At 44.3% G+C, this 16,736-nt stretch overlaps 1 protein-coding gene and 1 long non-coding RNA gene across 2 annotated transcripts in view; one reads left to right on the top strand and one right to left on the bottom strand.

Annotated features, from left to right (window-relative positions):
• Positions 1–16,736, top strand: part of LOC124211919 (defective proboscis extension response 14) — a 201,211-nt gene that overhangs the window by 144,309 nt on the left and 40,166 nt on the right. Inside the window, exon 6 of the mRNA XM_046611454.2 lies at positions 12,500–12,677. Coding sequence (XP_046467410.1) covers positions 12,500–12,677 — 178 coding nt within the window. The remainder of the gene's footprint in view (positions 1–12,499; positions 12,678–16,736) is intronic.
• LOC124211921 (uncharacterized) overlaps positions 1–16,736 on the bottom strand; it is a 122,926-nt gene that overhangs the window by 87,861 nt on the left and 18,329 nt on the right. The window lies entirely within an intron of this gene.

The raw sequence follows: 16,736 nt of genomic DNA, 5'->3' as shown, positions 1-16,736 counted from the left end.
CTATCAGGGTTAACCGATCAGGGCCTGACGAGTTTCCGATCAGGCGTAATTATCAGGGAAGCCAGGTGTGATCCCAATCGAAACCTCGTTACTTCTCCTCAATGTTCGCGGAATCACTTTGCCTGAAAGATTCAGCGAAATTCTGAAATAAAATCGAAATATTTGCTATCAGGGATCACCGATTGAGGCCTGAGGAATTCCGAACCAGGCATCTGTATATGGGAATCCAGACTTAATCCTGATCAAAACCTCGATACTTACAAAAGATTTCTGCTCGAAAATGCGTCAATAACGGAGATGCAGGTCGATTTCACTTGAGGAAATGGGAAAAATGGAGAAATCCGAGGCGGTGGTGTGACGAAAATATGGTTTCAGTTTGGATCGAGGGGATTAGGCGTGAGCGATGGGTATCTACAGGCGTCTTTAGCGTCGCGGTAAGATCGAGGCAAGCCCGAGGAGCCTCACGGTTTTCCATAATTTCGTGATTTTCCCCGAATTTTCACGGGTTAACAGGGTCTGCGGCGTAATGTTCGACATTATCTCGGCCCCCTCGATATCCCGGCTCCGCAAGCCGAGGTTCAGGTTCCCAGCCCGGGCCGCGGAGGCATTGACTTAAGTGGCGCATTAAAGATCATTCCGACGAATTAAAGGAGAGATTACTTAGCCGCGATTACACCGGGATTTCCGTCCCACCCCCTCCGGGCTTTCTTACCTCGGTGTGTAGAAGCGGCTTGAACTTAGTTTCACGACAAGGAATTAACTTTAATTCCATCGGTATTCCCTCCCCGGAAAAGCAACCAATTATATTGCACCAGCCGTTGGGAGGGGGGAGGGGGGGGGGGGGGGGCTGAGACTTTGACCGCAAATTTTACCGCTCGTTCCGTTTCCATACCGTTTCACGGTTTCCATCCGAGTGTAACAGCAATATGCCGGGATCTCCCGTCGCGCAACAGGCGCACTCGGTGTTCACTTTTGCAAACCATCCCGGATTCAATATCGGTTGAATAAAAAAAGGAATCACGGAGAAAAGAAAAAAAAAAGAAAAATAAATAATTGACACGTTGAAATGAAAAATTATTAAAACAAAGGAAGACGGAGTAATATTCGGTGACGGCAAAACATCAGCTCAACATTTTTCGCACTGACGTGCCTGGCGGTCAGCATTTCCCGATTCGTTTCCCAATTGACGGCCGACAGTTTCGATCGTGAAGAATTTTTCAACCGGTAGATAGTAGGGAAAAACATTGACAAAAAAAAAAAAAATAAACGACAGAAATTCCCTGAAATTGAATCGACGAATTGCATTCTTTTGGCGGATTTACTCCTCGCATAGCTTGCATTTATTATACATTCATAGGTATATGTATATGGAGAATTTCATGCGAATCCGACCAACGTTTGACCCTCACCATTTCTGTTTACCAGAAAATTCTGCAACTGTCCCACCTCTGAAACGGTACGCCGATTTTTTCAGATTTTTTATTCGACTGCTCAATTTATTATATTCAATTGTTTACAAATATTTAAAGTGATTTTGAAATGGATCTGTTTTAAAATTCTAACGGCAATTGTCAGAAAGTGTGTTCTCTGTTCGAAACATTGCAAGATCTTTATTTTTTCGAGAATTTTATAACAGGTCCTATTCAAAGTCACTCTCGACATTTATAAATAATCAACCTGTCGATGAGAAAATTTTTTTTTTTTTTAAATTCAGGGTACTGTTTCAGAGCTGGGGCAATTGTAGAAAAGATTTTCAACAAAATCAAAAATAGTTAGGGTCAGAAGTTGGTTGGGTTCGCATGTAATTCACCATATATTTTTTTTCAGTTAGCAATTCGCTATTCTCCCTGCAGTTTTTCAATTATGGAAGGTGGATGATTCGCTGCAATGCGTTTTTGGAACGACGTGCAACCCACCTTTGATCGGTCAGCCCTTGACCGAGGCGCTACAAGCTGCCGGATGGTTTTGGGGTGGATTTGGGGTGGATTTGGTTACAGCAAACCGCGTTCAATTTACTCCGAACTGTTTCTAAGCTCGAATTGTACAACGTTCTGCCGTGGCGTGGCTTTTCACGCTCAGGGCCAATTTCCGCAAACAATTGAACTTCCTCGGTAGGTTCCACTAAATACCCAACTAGAAGTAGGTGTTGAATTTTCGGTGTCAGATTAAACTGTACGGCTGCCAAAACCGCCCCACGTCATTTCTCCGCCCCTTCGTTGACCGGCTAAATTTACGGATCGACGGTTACTCGCGAGACTGAAAAACTGGACGAATTGAGGCGGCTCGAAAATTGTTCAATATTCACGATCAGGCGGCCATTTCGGTTGCGTGATTAATAAACGGTGATTAAATTCCACGCGCCAATTGAATCGACACGGAGAATTTCACGAGCTCGTTGGAAGACAGCTTTCGAAGTTTTCTCATAAAGTTTGGTCAAAGCAAAGCTGTATGATGTTATTATATTTGAGAATAAATTGCACAAACTTTTTAATGACATTTTTGTAATGACGTCATATTTTCATTTGTTAAATTAAAGAACGAGATTATGTTCAAACGACCTTGTGGCTAAAATAGTTTCAAAAACGTGTTTATATTGTTGAAAAACTCATTTTTGTTTGAAAATGCGATGCAGGTTTAGAGCAGCGAGTATGCGTCTTTTCGCGATAACTGATGACGAATAAAGGGAGCGCAAGAGGAGTAAAGAATACTAAATCGATGCTAATCTAACTACAAGCGATGGGTCGAGGAAAGGCAAGGAGAAAGAAGCGTACGAGACGTGACCGCGAGATTTTTCTATTTTTGCAAAATCAATTTCTAACCGTTAAACGTTCTGCATATATGCATATTCATTATATCAACGGACACGTTCGCCGTCGCAGTTACTTTGCATATACGAGTTATTCCGTGCTATGGCGCTTCTGTATAACTGTTTGTTTTTCTCAATGAAAGAATAGCGGTTAAAAAATAAAAGAATAGAAAAAAACCGCAAAGAGGAACAAAATCCGAAAAGTAATAAAGAAGATGAATGGACGGATTCACCGAATTTCGGTTAGCAATGAGTTATGAAAAAATAAAGAGACAAGTTATTCAAATACTTTTAAGCAAAATAGTCAATGTTTTGGAGTATGCCTATTACACCGATTCGATTGTACAACCCCACTTTCATTCCACCGTATAGATTTCGGAACCTATTTCGAAATGTCTACCTTTTCGTACAAACAAATAAAAACAATTTATTTTCTGGTCCTTACGTATTACACCAGAGCGGAAAATATGAAGAAACGTGTTTTTTGGCAGTGCCTGAGGTTCTACCTCAAAATGGAAATCAGTTTAAGAAACATCAGACTTTTTCACGTGTAACAATGCACTTTAGCGTATTTTTTATAACGACTGAAGGTACTAAAAAAATTCTTAGACGTAATTAGTTCGATTCGAAAGAAACTCACATCGTCATGCGAACTATGACATATCCAAATTTGTAAAGCAATGGCCACCAGACTAAAAATAATCGAACACGACTCAATTGATGCGGTAAAAATTGATCGAATAAGCGATTATTTCAAAATCTCGTAAGAGAAATAATCGATCATACTCGATTAATCGTGAGAAAATAATCGAAAATCGTTTATTCTTTATCATTCTTAGCGGAAATCGCATCGAGATTGAAACGACGATCCTGAAAATCTGAGTCAAACTAAACGGACGGATCAAAATGAGAGAATAACTGTCGTGTGCCTGATATTCGATTCCTCCCGCACGCCGGGTTATTCGCAGCGAATTTCAAGCATCGTACAGTTCGCGATCCTTTGCGTGGGTGACCTTACCGCTGCTTAGCCCGCGGCCTTTCAGCGTCCGAGCGGCGGAGGGTGCGGCAAAAACGTGAACCCAGTCTTCTCACCCTCGGTGAAAATCCCGGAGCTTGCAAGCCTCGGCCGGCTAGGCGAGGCACAATGCATGCACCGCACACCCAAGTGGCGTTGTTCTAACCGGAAATAGGCGTATCGGCTATTGTCGCATTGTGTTGTCGGCACGTTGTAACCGGGGCGCAACGTGTGGCGTGAATTGCACATCGCTAAGCGGTGTGTGCCGGCCAACTCTAATTGAGATAATCTAGGCGACTCGGGATCGGGGGTCGAAATTGAAGCGGAGGAGCGAGCCGTGACGTCAATGGAACAAGGTTCTCCATTCAGCCACGGGGTGTAAGTCGATCGCGGGCTAAACGAGCGCGGAAATTCTGCTTCGAGGTGTTTTTCATCCCTCTCTCCCTTTTTTCCCCCTTTTTGTTTGATCCTCTTCGTTTTTTTTTTCATTTCCACCATTTCGCAACCCGTGTCTTCCGTGTGCTGTTCGTAAAATTTACCTCAACTTTTCGGTCACAGTAAAGCAGCTCGTTGACAGAGCTCTGTTTGTTTAGGCTGAATTTCGTCCAGCAGTAGCCAATGATATCAATGTTCAAATAAAGTTCAGTATCGGTAAATGAATCAGAGAAATTCGTTCAAATGAATGAATTTGTAATTTTGTACTATGAAGTATCATTATAATTACACATGTAATTAGAAATGATTCGATTGATTCGCGTTTGTTGAATCTATTCATTACTTTCACTCAAATAAACTAACGAGTATAAGCAGTTCATTTTATTCGTTATAAAATATTCGATTCAGTGGAAAAAAGTGCACTTGATTTAACGAATTGAAAATATGATTTTATTGGGAACCAAATGCTCTGGCAAATGAGAGATCAAATTAATATTGAATGCAAATGAATTGATTTGATCTATATCAGGTTCTCTGAACCCGGTGTGTACCTAAGAAACCGTGTGTTGCACCGAATTAGATGCAGCTTACAAATCGAGTAGAGCAAGTTTCAAAAAAATAACGAACAAGAAAAAAATGGTTGAAATTACCAAATCTGGCGATCAAATGAGACAAACAAATGTTTTGCCAATTCTTGCCGCTTGTACTAACACGAGCCGTTGTTCTCGCTATTTATTTTTTTCAAAGGAATGACATTTCTTTGAATCAGAAAAAAAAAACATTTCTTTCGACACACTTTACTGCCACGTTCATGGTGAATTCAGCACAGTTTTTGTTTCTGTTTGTACTAATTCTCAAGAAGCGTTCTTAATTTTTAAATGCATCGCCAGAAAGTACGTACCACGTTATTCCGGAAAAGTATAATATTCCGCAATCACGCAGGGATCATGCGGCTAACTGCAGGTTATTCAAAGTTCTCCTATTGCAACAGGCCAAATTCAAAATAACCTGTGACTTACTTATTCAAACCAACAACAAGATAAACGAAAAAAAAACATTTCCCAAAACTGTGCTATTTTCGCTACAACGTATAAAATGAAACTAAAACTATTCGATGAAATATTCGCGTCAAAGGCACCTCGAGAAAAAAATAAATTCATTTCAACATGAAACCTATTGAAAAATTACCTTGATTAGAAGAAAAATTTACCTACCGGGTTGAAATAAATCTTAACAATAAAAAGTGTAAAACTATCCCGTTTACGCCAAGTAAATCGTCCAGTAGATCCACAGTGAAATAGAAAATATCTCTTTGAATATTGCCTGAGGAGTTTTCTTTAAATAATCTCGTGAATCGGTTCAGTAATCGCAGATCCATCTGCAGGTTTCTCAAACATACCAGAATTTTTCAATCCCGACGAAAATCGTAACGCGAAATATAACTTCTCCGAATTTGAAATGCGGCCGCGGATGTGTATAATACGGAGAATCACCGCGTTGCCTGGAACAACGCAACCGAATGTCGGAGTGCGGTCTAGACGTACGTACCTTATACGTCGCAGGTGACCACCAGATCAGCCCTGACAATGCGGGATCGATCGAAACATTTCGTTCGGCGTGAGAGAGATGTACCGGCTATCGGGAGTCGCCGGGCGTGAAATGGAGATAATGATTGCCGAAGCAATCAGCTAACCAGACCGAGTCAGCCGGAGCTAATCACGCCGGACGCCTGCTGGAATTAAGTCATAAACGCAGCTCGTTTCGAACGAACCGACCTGCAGCCATGCCTGCAGCGGATCGTGTTTCGACTCTCTCGTTTCACCCGCTTCTCTCGCTTTGCTTGTCCGAACTCACTTTTTCTGAAATTATGCTGGTCCGTTTTGTTTTTCTTCTGCAGCAGACGATTGTCTCCGTTATAACCGCACCGGTATAGCAGCGCGGATTTGAAATGTACGAGAAGCGACGCATCGATGCAAGTTTCCGATCACGAAAACTTTGGATCTGATTATAATAACCGCCCGATCAATCGCGGCCACGTTTATCCGAGGCTTTGCTGATTTCCTGCATAATTCTCCGGCGCGGGGTGAAATTTGCAGGCCGAGTGAAGACGACAGAGGACGCGAGTCTATGTTCGACTGATTTGCCCGCTAGCAATCGACCAGGTCTTGACCATTGAAGTCAGTCTCGAAGCCGACCCTCCGTTCAGTCACCCATTCGCAACACATTCCGACCTTCAACGACAGCACGGGTCGAATCCCGTAAGGGACCGGGACCAAACGACCTGGTCAAATTCTGGTCTCGTCGCATCAATTTGGAGGAAAAATCAGGCGGATATTACCGGAGCAATTTCCGAAAAGTTTCAGCTCAAGGCTCGATAGCGAATTGAAAAACGAAACGAAAAAACGTAGCACCACACGAGCATCGGTCCTCAGTTTTCGCGGTTAGACTCGCCCCATTATTCGGCGGAACTTCGCAGAGACAGCGTGGGTATATAAACTCGAACCCCGAAGGATTTAAATTCATTGTTTCGAGGGGGTAGCCAAGCCGAGTTCGGTCAGCGATGTATTATCCGCTATTATTGCAGCCGACAGGAAGCTACAATGCAAGGATTTAGACACTGATCTCCATATTTTAATTAAGTCAGGCCGGAAGAGCGGTGGTGGAAACTTGCCATTTTGCAGGACTCGAAACACCCTTCGCCTCCCTCGAGGTAAAAACAGAACCGTGAAACTCGCGAGTGGCAAGAAGAGTGGCCTTCGTGCACTCGTCGGAGACCCGATGCACTGAAAAGCCGAAAAAATACGGCTGAATTGTCCTCGGTGCGTTTAGCTGGTGTCCTGAATTCCTCCGGGAGGAAAAAGGGGTGAATTATAGGTTCTGAAAAGGGCAGAGAGCCGGGTGGATGGAAGCAGTTGGTCGAGCGAGGCTCGTTTGGCCACATATGTGTCGGGGTGTTGGATCGGGGGCCGTTTTCACCGTACATCAACAACGTGATTCCCATGCATACTGCCGCGTCTGTACAATCCCGGGGTGTTGCAGACTCTGGAATTTAGATCATGTGGGATTTCGGAGGAGGCGTGTATAGGTACAGGTATACCCGTATAGGAGAGTACGAGAAAATCCGGTGTTAGATTTCTTGTGTTCGAAACTCGCGGAGGACGATATTCGCGGATCATGTGAAGGAAAACTTATCCACCAGCGTCAAAAGTTATCAAGTGACGGAATTATACCCGCTCTCTCATTTTCGAATCGAACACCGAAACTTGATCGGACTAATTCTCTTGACGTTTCGATGGAACGGGAGATGATGAAATGGAATAGAGGAAACGGGAGTCACGAAGAAACCTCGACGCCGTCCGACCCCTAGGAGTCCAAACTCGCAACGACGTCAGTTTATTCACTTGACATTTGCACAGCGTAGGTTCGCCAACCGCGGCCTTGTCACTTGACTGCGGTATCCAATCGATCTTGGGCACTTGAAAACGTCGGAAGTTTTTCCACTCAGCGCGCAGACTGATCGCTCTGCAGGCTGACTGGCGTTGCGTAACCGAACATGCGACAAGTTAAACTTTGGCAATCAGACTGCCCGAGTGGATGAAAATTGACGGAAGCGGTATCTTAAGGTTGCTGATCATAGCAAGAAAGACAAGATTGCAATTGGATAAGCGAGTTTCGAACCCTTTAGATAGAATCGTTTTAGATCAGCCATTTCGAATCTCAGTGTAATCTTATCTCCAAGCTTTAACGGTCATTGAAATATCGAATCTGTTTGTTCAGATCACTCGCTACATTTTTTCACCAGCATTACATGATCGCAATGGCGACAGCGAGATACAGAACGAGTAAACATAACAAAAAATAACAACGTAGGATATACTCGATTTTTTGGTTACGGTTGCAAAATTCATGCCTTTCCCGATAGCGTTAAAGAATAAAAATAATTAATCAAAGACCGAGAGGTAACCACGGTTATAAATTTCTCCCGCAATCAGTGGCAGAATCACGATTAACCGTGTAAAAGCTCCAGTTGAGGAGTTAAAAAGTTTGCGTTTTACCTGAAAATGAACACCATCGTCCGGAACGTCGAATATGGGTAAAATTTTTAAAAAGAACGAATGAAACACAAAATCATCGATCCGTGCGAATAATAATGCACCGTGGATGCAGGAACAGTGAGCTCGCCGTTCGAAACGTCATTCGCAGCCACGAAGCTTAAGGATTGATCACGAGAGCGTCGAAGATGCAGCCAGGCAGCAAGCCGCCGTCCATTTTTGCCTGACGGCAAGAAACAATTTGCTAAAAGCTTACCGGGTTAACTATTATCTCGGTGAGTAATAAAGAAAATTCTGCACTCGGAAGAAGTTGAGACGCTAGGTTATATCCTCGGCGCTCGGAGCTGATCACGACGAAGACTCGCTTCGCCCGGGTGTTCGGAATATTGAAGAGGTGGAAAAACGCAGGTTGCGGGTCCAGGAGGGCCGCAATTGATCGCAATTGCGAGGGAAGGCTTCGCTCGTTAATCCCTAAAACCGAGGAGTGCCGAGGAGTTGGCAGAGAGAGGACGCGATATGTGCGAGCTGGCGAAATGAACTCACCGGGAAAATGAATTATGCTAATCTCCGGTTGATTACCGCTAAGAGGACCAGGAGGGGCGGTCCTGGTCCTGGATTATTTAATTACGCCTTTTATTCGCCCTTCGAAATTCCTGCCTAGCCTGGAGGACAGCTTTTTTCCTCCGCTTGGCGAACGTATATCGAACGTGGCGAATGAGAACGGCCGCGTCGTCTCATCGGAGGGAATATTGACGGGGTTGTGTGCAGCGGTGGTAAAAGTGGGGAAAAGAAAATAGGAGTCCAGGAGTGGAATCTCTGATCAGGCGGCCGCGATTGTTTTCACTTCGAAGGAGGATATCGGCGTCCAACTTCGCCGGACGTTCTCAACCCCGTTCCAGGTCTTTATACTTTCGACGTCTCTGCCGGCTCACACTTCGACGCGATTCCACCTCCACCTCCGCCTCCGATTCCGTTCGTTCGTTTGTTCGGTTTCATCCAAGGACCCGAACTTTTCGAAACTCGGCTTCTTATTTCCCTGAGTCCACCTATTGTGTCCCACAGGAGTGCTTCTCCTCCGGGCTCTTAGCAAATTGTCTTCCGATAGAGAGACCGTCGTCGTTTATTACCGAAAAAAATTCTCCGACCCGTTCGCGATTTCACCTCCGCAGCCGCGAGCCGGATTTGTCAAGCAGCTGATCTGAATGCCCGAGAGGCGCTGTTCAACGACTGCTTAACGACGGCCAATAAAACTGAACCGCTTTTAGAAACACCCTCGGTTCTCTCTCTCTCTCACTTTCTCTCGCTACCTACTGCACGGCTCCTCCGGCGTCAGCCGCTAATCGAGAGCTACAAATCGTCGGAACGATCCCGACGGTGAGGGATCGAAAACGTCCCTTAAAAATCGCCCAAGTTGAAGCTCTTGTCGTCCGATCGATCGGCGGGATTTGCCGATCGTTTATCAAACCGCCAATTACCGCGGCCTGCACACGCCGTCAATAAGAAGGATCACGTTCCTCCGCAGCATCCCCCGAGTGAATAGCTGCAGACGGAGGTTCGAACTCGAATAACCGTCGCTGGCTCGAAATCCTCGGTCCGAGGGAAAAGGAGGAACTGGAAAACGAAGGCCGGAGGAGAAAGGGAGTAAAAAGGAGAGGAAAGTGAAGGTGGGAAGGGTGCGAGCGGGTTTCTACTTTATCGGGCCAATTAAGTGCGACTTCGTTTGCAGACCGCAACAGATACCCTCTTCCACGTCCGACTCACCCCCGAACCGCCACCGGCTTCGCGCCCTGCCGCAATGCTCCGCTCAAGAGCATCCCTAGACCACAAACACGAAATCACTCTCCCATGGCACTGTTTGCTCTTACCACCCGCAGAGATATAGACAGAGGCTTGAGCATTTATTTACCTACCCTGAAATTCTACCGTCTTCGATGCTCACGTGCTTGCCTGCATCGGCACGGGAAAACCCGTTCGAACCATTTACCCAATTAGCATATCGAAGCCTCGAGCCAGTTTCTAAAACATCAGATTCGCTGCTGCAGCTAGAGATTTCAGGAGGTTGGTTGGTCTGAATCCATACAAACATATCAATTTTGTCCAGAGTTTTGTTCAAATTCCCTCATTTTTATAAAATTTTCAAGAGATCGGTACGTAGAGAAAGTTGACTAATCGCATCAACGCATGGCAACATTACTCAGAAATCGATCGTAACATTTCTGCAAATTTTTCTGACACGTTTCCGCAAAAATCTCAACATCTGAGATAAAATACTTCTTATTACCAAATTTCGAACGAATGGGAAGTTCCCCGACGAATTTTTGAACAGTTCGCAACAGTTTCTTCAACTCACTAACAAAAGTATTTATCTATACAATATATTTCCTTCTTGTCGGTGTTTCAAAGTACTTTGAACATTTTCTGCGAATCTCTGGTGTTTCAGTTTCGATTGTAAACGAGAGAAAGGGCGGATCTTTTTTCGAGTACGTACGTTAATGTTTGAAAATAAGAAAAACCAGTCGAATTCCCGAAATTCCAATCAAGTTCTTTGTATAAAAAGATATCCCGAGGTCTGGGCAGCGGGCAACCAAAAGGTACGATTTGGGAAGGAAGGGATCCTTGATTCTGGAAAGGTTCATAATCCGATATTAAATTCATGTCGGAAGCGCGTCTCTTCCCCCCAGAGGGCGACCCCTCACTCCACGCCTGACCCATACCTGACCAAACTCGAGTCAAACTCTGATCATTACCCAGCAATATCGCGTTATCATAAATCATAAACTAAACTCATTGTCAGTCTAAAACCGGGAGGGAAGGAGGAAAAGCGGGATTTGATCGTGCCCGACTAAGGCGGCACAATGGGAGATAACAATAGTCCGTATCGGAAATATCATCGGTAAAAAACGGTCAGCGCCTGAAAATTTGGCAAAACCCTCGAGGGCTTCCCTGATGAGAAACGAAGTCGAAAAACTCGGGGTCCGAGAACCGGACGATGAACTGGATGAGATTCCGAGAGGGAGAAATAGACAGAGCGAAATTGTCGTGAAAATATTTCCCGAAATGATACCTGCCAGGTTCGTTAGGATTTAACAAAGGCAGTTCCTGCGGAAATGGCGGCCCGTGAAGCGACAGTCCTTCTGTATACGTACTACGCGCATGGAATGAATTATTTATGAATTAACACTGGATACAAAGTAGGCATAACTAACCCCTCGGGGAATTAGAGCGAGAAAACTGCCCGTTGAATTAATCCTGCAATCCCATTACGGGCTTGCATGCGTGGGACAGGGAAGAGCGCCGGGCACCGTTTCCGGCCATTCGCACCTTTTTTAAAGGCGATTTAACGCTGAGCTTCTTTTACGAAATTCAAAAAAGTGTTCCACTTTTTGCACTTCCTATCTCTCTCTTTCCTGCACTCGATCTGCAGGTCCTCTCGACGAAGCGATTATCACTCGGTGAAATAAAAACCCGCGCCACAACCGTAGATGGTGTTAAAAATTGGATGAAACCGTCAGACTATCTTTCATTTTATTTTTATCATTTTTAGGTTAGGCTATATTGTGACGGGAAGGTATCGCCTCTCGAAATTCTATCTTCAACTTACTTTTATTACGGTTATTTAATTATTTGGTTCGTTACGAGAAGTCTCATCGATTTATCTTGATGATTTGTTCAAGATGTTTCCTTTTAAGCTTTGTGAATTTTGAAATCTTTAGCCGGTGGTTAAATCCTGGTCTTTAGTTATCTGGAAGACTTTTCCTTTCAGATAAACTAAAGTTGCCCGAATCTCTCTGTTGAAATTTTACAACCGAGGTAGAACGACTTAAATTTAATAATAAATTCAAATAAACTATTCCAACGTACTCAATGATATCAATGACATGAAATTCGTATAAATAACTTTACTTACTGTTCACAAAACCTCTCAATTTCTACAACATCTTATTTACCGAATGCCTTCTCCTCCCTTTTCACAACAATCCCGTGAAAAGAGAGTCGTTTATCAAACTTGAACTTATTATCTATCAATCAAACATTCACAAACAATTCTATAAAACAACTTAGAACCAATTTACAAATTATAAACCAATGAACAATCGGTGTGAGCTGGACAATTACGTGCAGGTCTATAAAATAAATTAAAGAATGCTTCTGGCAAGCGAATTACTCGTGACTTTTTTAATTAAATTGCAGTGCCGAAGGTGGAGATTGTCGACGAACGCGGAGCGACCGCGGGGGACAAATTCTACAAGGCCGGAAGTACGATAGAGCTGAAATGCGTTGTCAGCAAAGTGCCGCATCCGTCCGGCTACGTCACATGGCGTCATGGTTCTCGCATGCTCAACTACGACACGACTCGCGGAGGAATCAGGTGAGTTTTCACAGGAAAATATATAATTCTCAAGTTTGAAGTTTCTCCCGTAAACGAATAGAATTTTCATCAGGTGTAAGCGATCGGAAATTTCAGTAACGTGGCTGAAACTCAATCAGTGAAACTCAATAGTTCGCTAGTCTGGACAAAAGGTAGAAAACTCCCAACTTTCCTGACATCTGGTTTCTGGTTCTCCCATCGTAAAAAGTTGTCATCGTTTTTTGTAGATTATCTAATTATGTATATATATATATACACGATAATATCGATTTGAGACCGTAGCAATGATTGTTTACAAAAATTCACGAGACACTTTTCAAACTTCGTCTAGAAATCCAAAATATCGGGAGGATTCTTCGAGCGCGCAAGATTGATGTTTAGACCTTATTCCAGAAAAAAAAAAACCGCAAAATCCTATCCTGATTCAAAAAAATTAATTGAAGCATTAGTACAACTGGCTTCTTATGCCAAGCTTCTGAAGGTATCACGCGGATGGTTCTTGTGCTGAAAGAAGAACCGAGCGAGAATTTTTTCACACAGTTTTCACCCCGTCGTAGACGTGCAAAAAGTGTAATTGGTGTTCGTTAGGAGTCCCTTTTTAAAGTTACCGCAGTAAATGACTCAAAGAGATTCTCAAGTTTCCTGTAACATCAGCCCGTCTTAAATTCGCCCGATTTCTAACATGACCGTCACATATAAATAAGTCCATGTTTACCTACCGTTTTGTTAATTACTTGAAAACGCATTCACAAAGTATATTTTGTACCACTTTGCATACACTCGATATCAACCTATTATGGAGATCGGGTTGAGGATTTGCGGGTAAAGAGTGCCGCGCCGATCCCGGTCCAGCTTGAATTCGCAAATTCCTTTCCGAACATCGTTTGCCGAGTCAAATAACGCACTGGCAATATCCGATCCATCCGGTCAACGTCAGATTCGTAAGATCCTATGCAAACACACAACCCACCCTTTATAGGCGGTTTTCCAGAATTCAAATGTTTAAACAATGCCCGCAGGAGCAGCTCGACTTCCCTCCCTCCTCTTCGGCTTGGAAGCAATCACGGTGAATTGAAAAGCTGCTGCCCCGAACTTTTCGCTCTTTTTCCCTCTTCCTTAATCGAAGTTCAATCATTTCGATGAATACTTAAGTGGATATTTCGGGGCTGAATTCTTCCGTTCATTACTCAACAAATACTACGGCACAAATAGTCCGAAACAATTTCATCGTTCGCGTTAATCGAGTGTCCCCTATCGGGTAGTCATCGAATATTAAAATTGCCTGACCAATCGAGCGCGCCTGGTTTGATGGATAATTTGCTTCAGGTGAATCGAACGTCATCGTATAATATATGCAGATTCTCCGGAATACATGAATTTGAAAACAGTCACGCGACCGGTTCTCCACCCCGTCTCAATTTTCCACGTCCCTCTTCTCTCCGGCTTTCTTTCAGTCCGCGCTTTTCCCCAGGGGCGGTAAGATCCGGGAGCTGGAAGGTTATTAATAACACGTATAGCTGCGGAACGGGACGCTCGAAGGATGGATAACCAGAGATACGAGGGTGCAGCCTGTGTAGCGAGATATTCGGCCGAACGATAACCGATGCTTTTTATTAGCCGGGCGAAACCTGACCAGCCTAGGAACGCGGCGTCGTTCGACGATTGAATGACAGATATGCGAACCAGATGCAACCGACCGCCGATTGTCTCGATTCTCCAATAAAAATCATGCGGTGGTAAAGCGCTCTAGACGCGGTACGAATCGAAAAAGCCGGACCGCCGCGTTTTCTTCCGACAGCTTTTCTCCTTCAAGCTCCCGAACTCTCACCGAGGAATTTGAGAGTCGCGGAGTTAATAAATTCTTCTTACCTTCTTCCACACAAGGCTCAAATGACTTTATCTGTCACAAGGAGCCACGAAGTGCACATGGTTTGGCGCTAGAGTTCATTACGATTAATCGAACGATGTGAAGTATGACAGATTGGTTTTGTAAGCTTGAAAAACTGTAAAATCGTTGGGAGTAGGTACATTATTGACAAGATACGAGTCAGTCACCAACATTGAATCTCGTTACTCCGAATAGTTGAAATTACCGAAGGGTAGATCGTTCCAAGTGATCCTAATCAATTACTCAACATTTTCCTCAGGCTTTAGGAGAATTCGACCCGGAAACTTTCTAAAATCACATAAAACATTCAAATTTTGACTATTCGAAAGTAACGACATCCAACGATGCCGACGGTAGATCGGAACCTTGATCCCCACCGGGCATTTCCGGCCGCGTTGACGTTGGACACGTCGAGCCTCTGAAAGCGCCCGAAGCGATCCAAGCGAGAGACGCCTTGTAGAGGTCGTCGTGGCGAAATATATCGGAGGCGGTGAAGGTGGCGGAGAAGCAACAAGGTTGCGGTGCAATGAGGTCGTAGTTTAACGTTATTACCCAGGCTAGGTAGATCTTATATGTATGTATGTACATACCCACGCCACGAGGGTCCGGCGGCGTCGTGTGTTGAACGACTTCCGAGTCGGTGCCTGGGGAACGAGGTGCGAACGCGAAGTCTGGAGAATCGATACGAGGCCTGTTTTCACCGTCGATGGCTCTCTCTCTCTCCCTTTCTCTCCTGCTATCTTTCTCTCTCTCTCTTTCTCCCTAACTCTCTCCGATCCGCGAGTCCGAGCGGTGTAACGCGCATTCAGGAGTCGTCGCGGGTTTCCTCGGGTCTACCCTTTGATCGGTTACGTTTTGTAAAGGTCAAAATTCACGCTAACTAGCCCACGCTTTTATCAACATCTGACCTCTTTCATCGCTCAAACTTCCCGGCGAAGGCTTTGGTTTCCCTCGGTTCTGCACGTCTCCCATACTGTTTTCCTCGTCAATGAAAGGATTGATAGAAGGACCGATGCATCTTGTCAGCTGTCGGCTGATCGAACGTCCCGTACAATAACCGTAACTAACCTCTTCCGCCGGTCAATCCGTATTTGTTGGGGTGAAACGACCACATATTGCGATTTACGATTCACACCCCTCGCCTCATTTTCTTATAGTGCAAGTCTTGTCATTGTATTTCGCTGGCGAGTTTTACCGATAATTACGATATTATCACCGTGAAGCTTGTTTTGATTCGACAATGTTCTTGAAACTATAAAATTAAGCCCTCAAACTGAAATTGCTCTAAATGTATTCGTTTTCCTGACTATAACTTCTAAACATGGGTGTAATTTTAAACCGTTCAAGCTGTAATCCTCATCCCCTTAAACGATCTAACTTCGCCGCGTTTCCGTTTCGGTTAATCCAAAACCGTATTTGACAGGGATCTCGCTTTTCCGCCTACGCGCACGTCGATTAATCACTCTTTAACAAATTGATACCGGACTTTACCACCGCCGAGGTGCGTCAGAATCCACCTACGGTTAATCAGTTATTGATAAACCAATACGGCGAAGTATCGCGGGCTTTGAAAGGCCAGAGATAACGCGATCAGTCGTGACTGGCTACTCAGGCTACAATGTTGGCTTGCTCAAAGCGCGATATCAAGCGACCTGCCCATCTAAAATCGATCAGCTTTGACCGGCTCGACTTTTCATTACATCGGGTATAACGCGGGGTACGAGAAAAAGTTGGAATATGTTGAATAACTGCGGGGAATTCTCTTGGATCGAAACGGGTTTTCCGATATGAGAAAAGAGAGCGTTAAATACATCCGGGATGCTGATTGTAGCGCAGGATTACGAGTTATTTACATACATCAATAGATCCGGGGTGAATTTGACTACGAGGTGTGCTTAAAGTGGATGGATGAAAAGGTCTGGAAGGATGAATTATAGATCGTGGCTGCGGCGCAGAGTCCGAAAAACAAACAATTGTAATCCGATTTCTGGTTTTGATTTTTCCTGGCTTCCCTGTATCGACCGGGTAAATGCGTGGTAGCGGGCGGTGAATATTTCATGGGATTCTGCCTATTTCCATTTTCCATTTTCAGTATTTCACGTTTCTATTTTCTATTCGCCCGTACACCGCGACCTCGTGATTCCCATTTTTCACGCCTACCACACGTGCGT

Source organism: Neodiprion pinetum, chromosome 2 (assembly GCF_021155775.2).
Source record: "Neodiprion pinetum isolate iyNeoPine1 chromosome 2, iyNeoPine1.2, whole genome shotgun sequence".
NCBI classification, from domain to species: Eukaryota; Metazoa; Arthropoda; class Insecta; order Hymenoptera; family Diprionidae; genus Neodiprion; species Neodiprion pinetum.
Note: the sequence above shows the minus strand (reverse complement) of the source record. Positions and strands in the feature narration are given on the sequence as shown.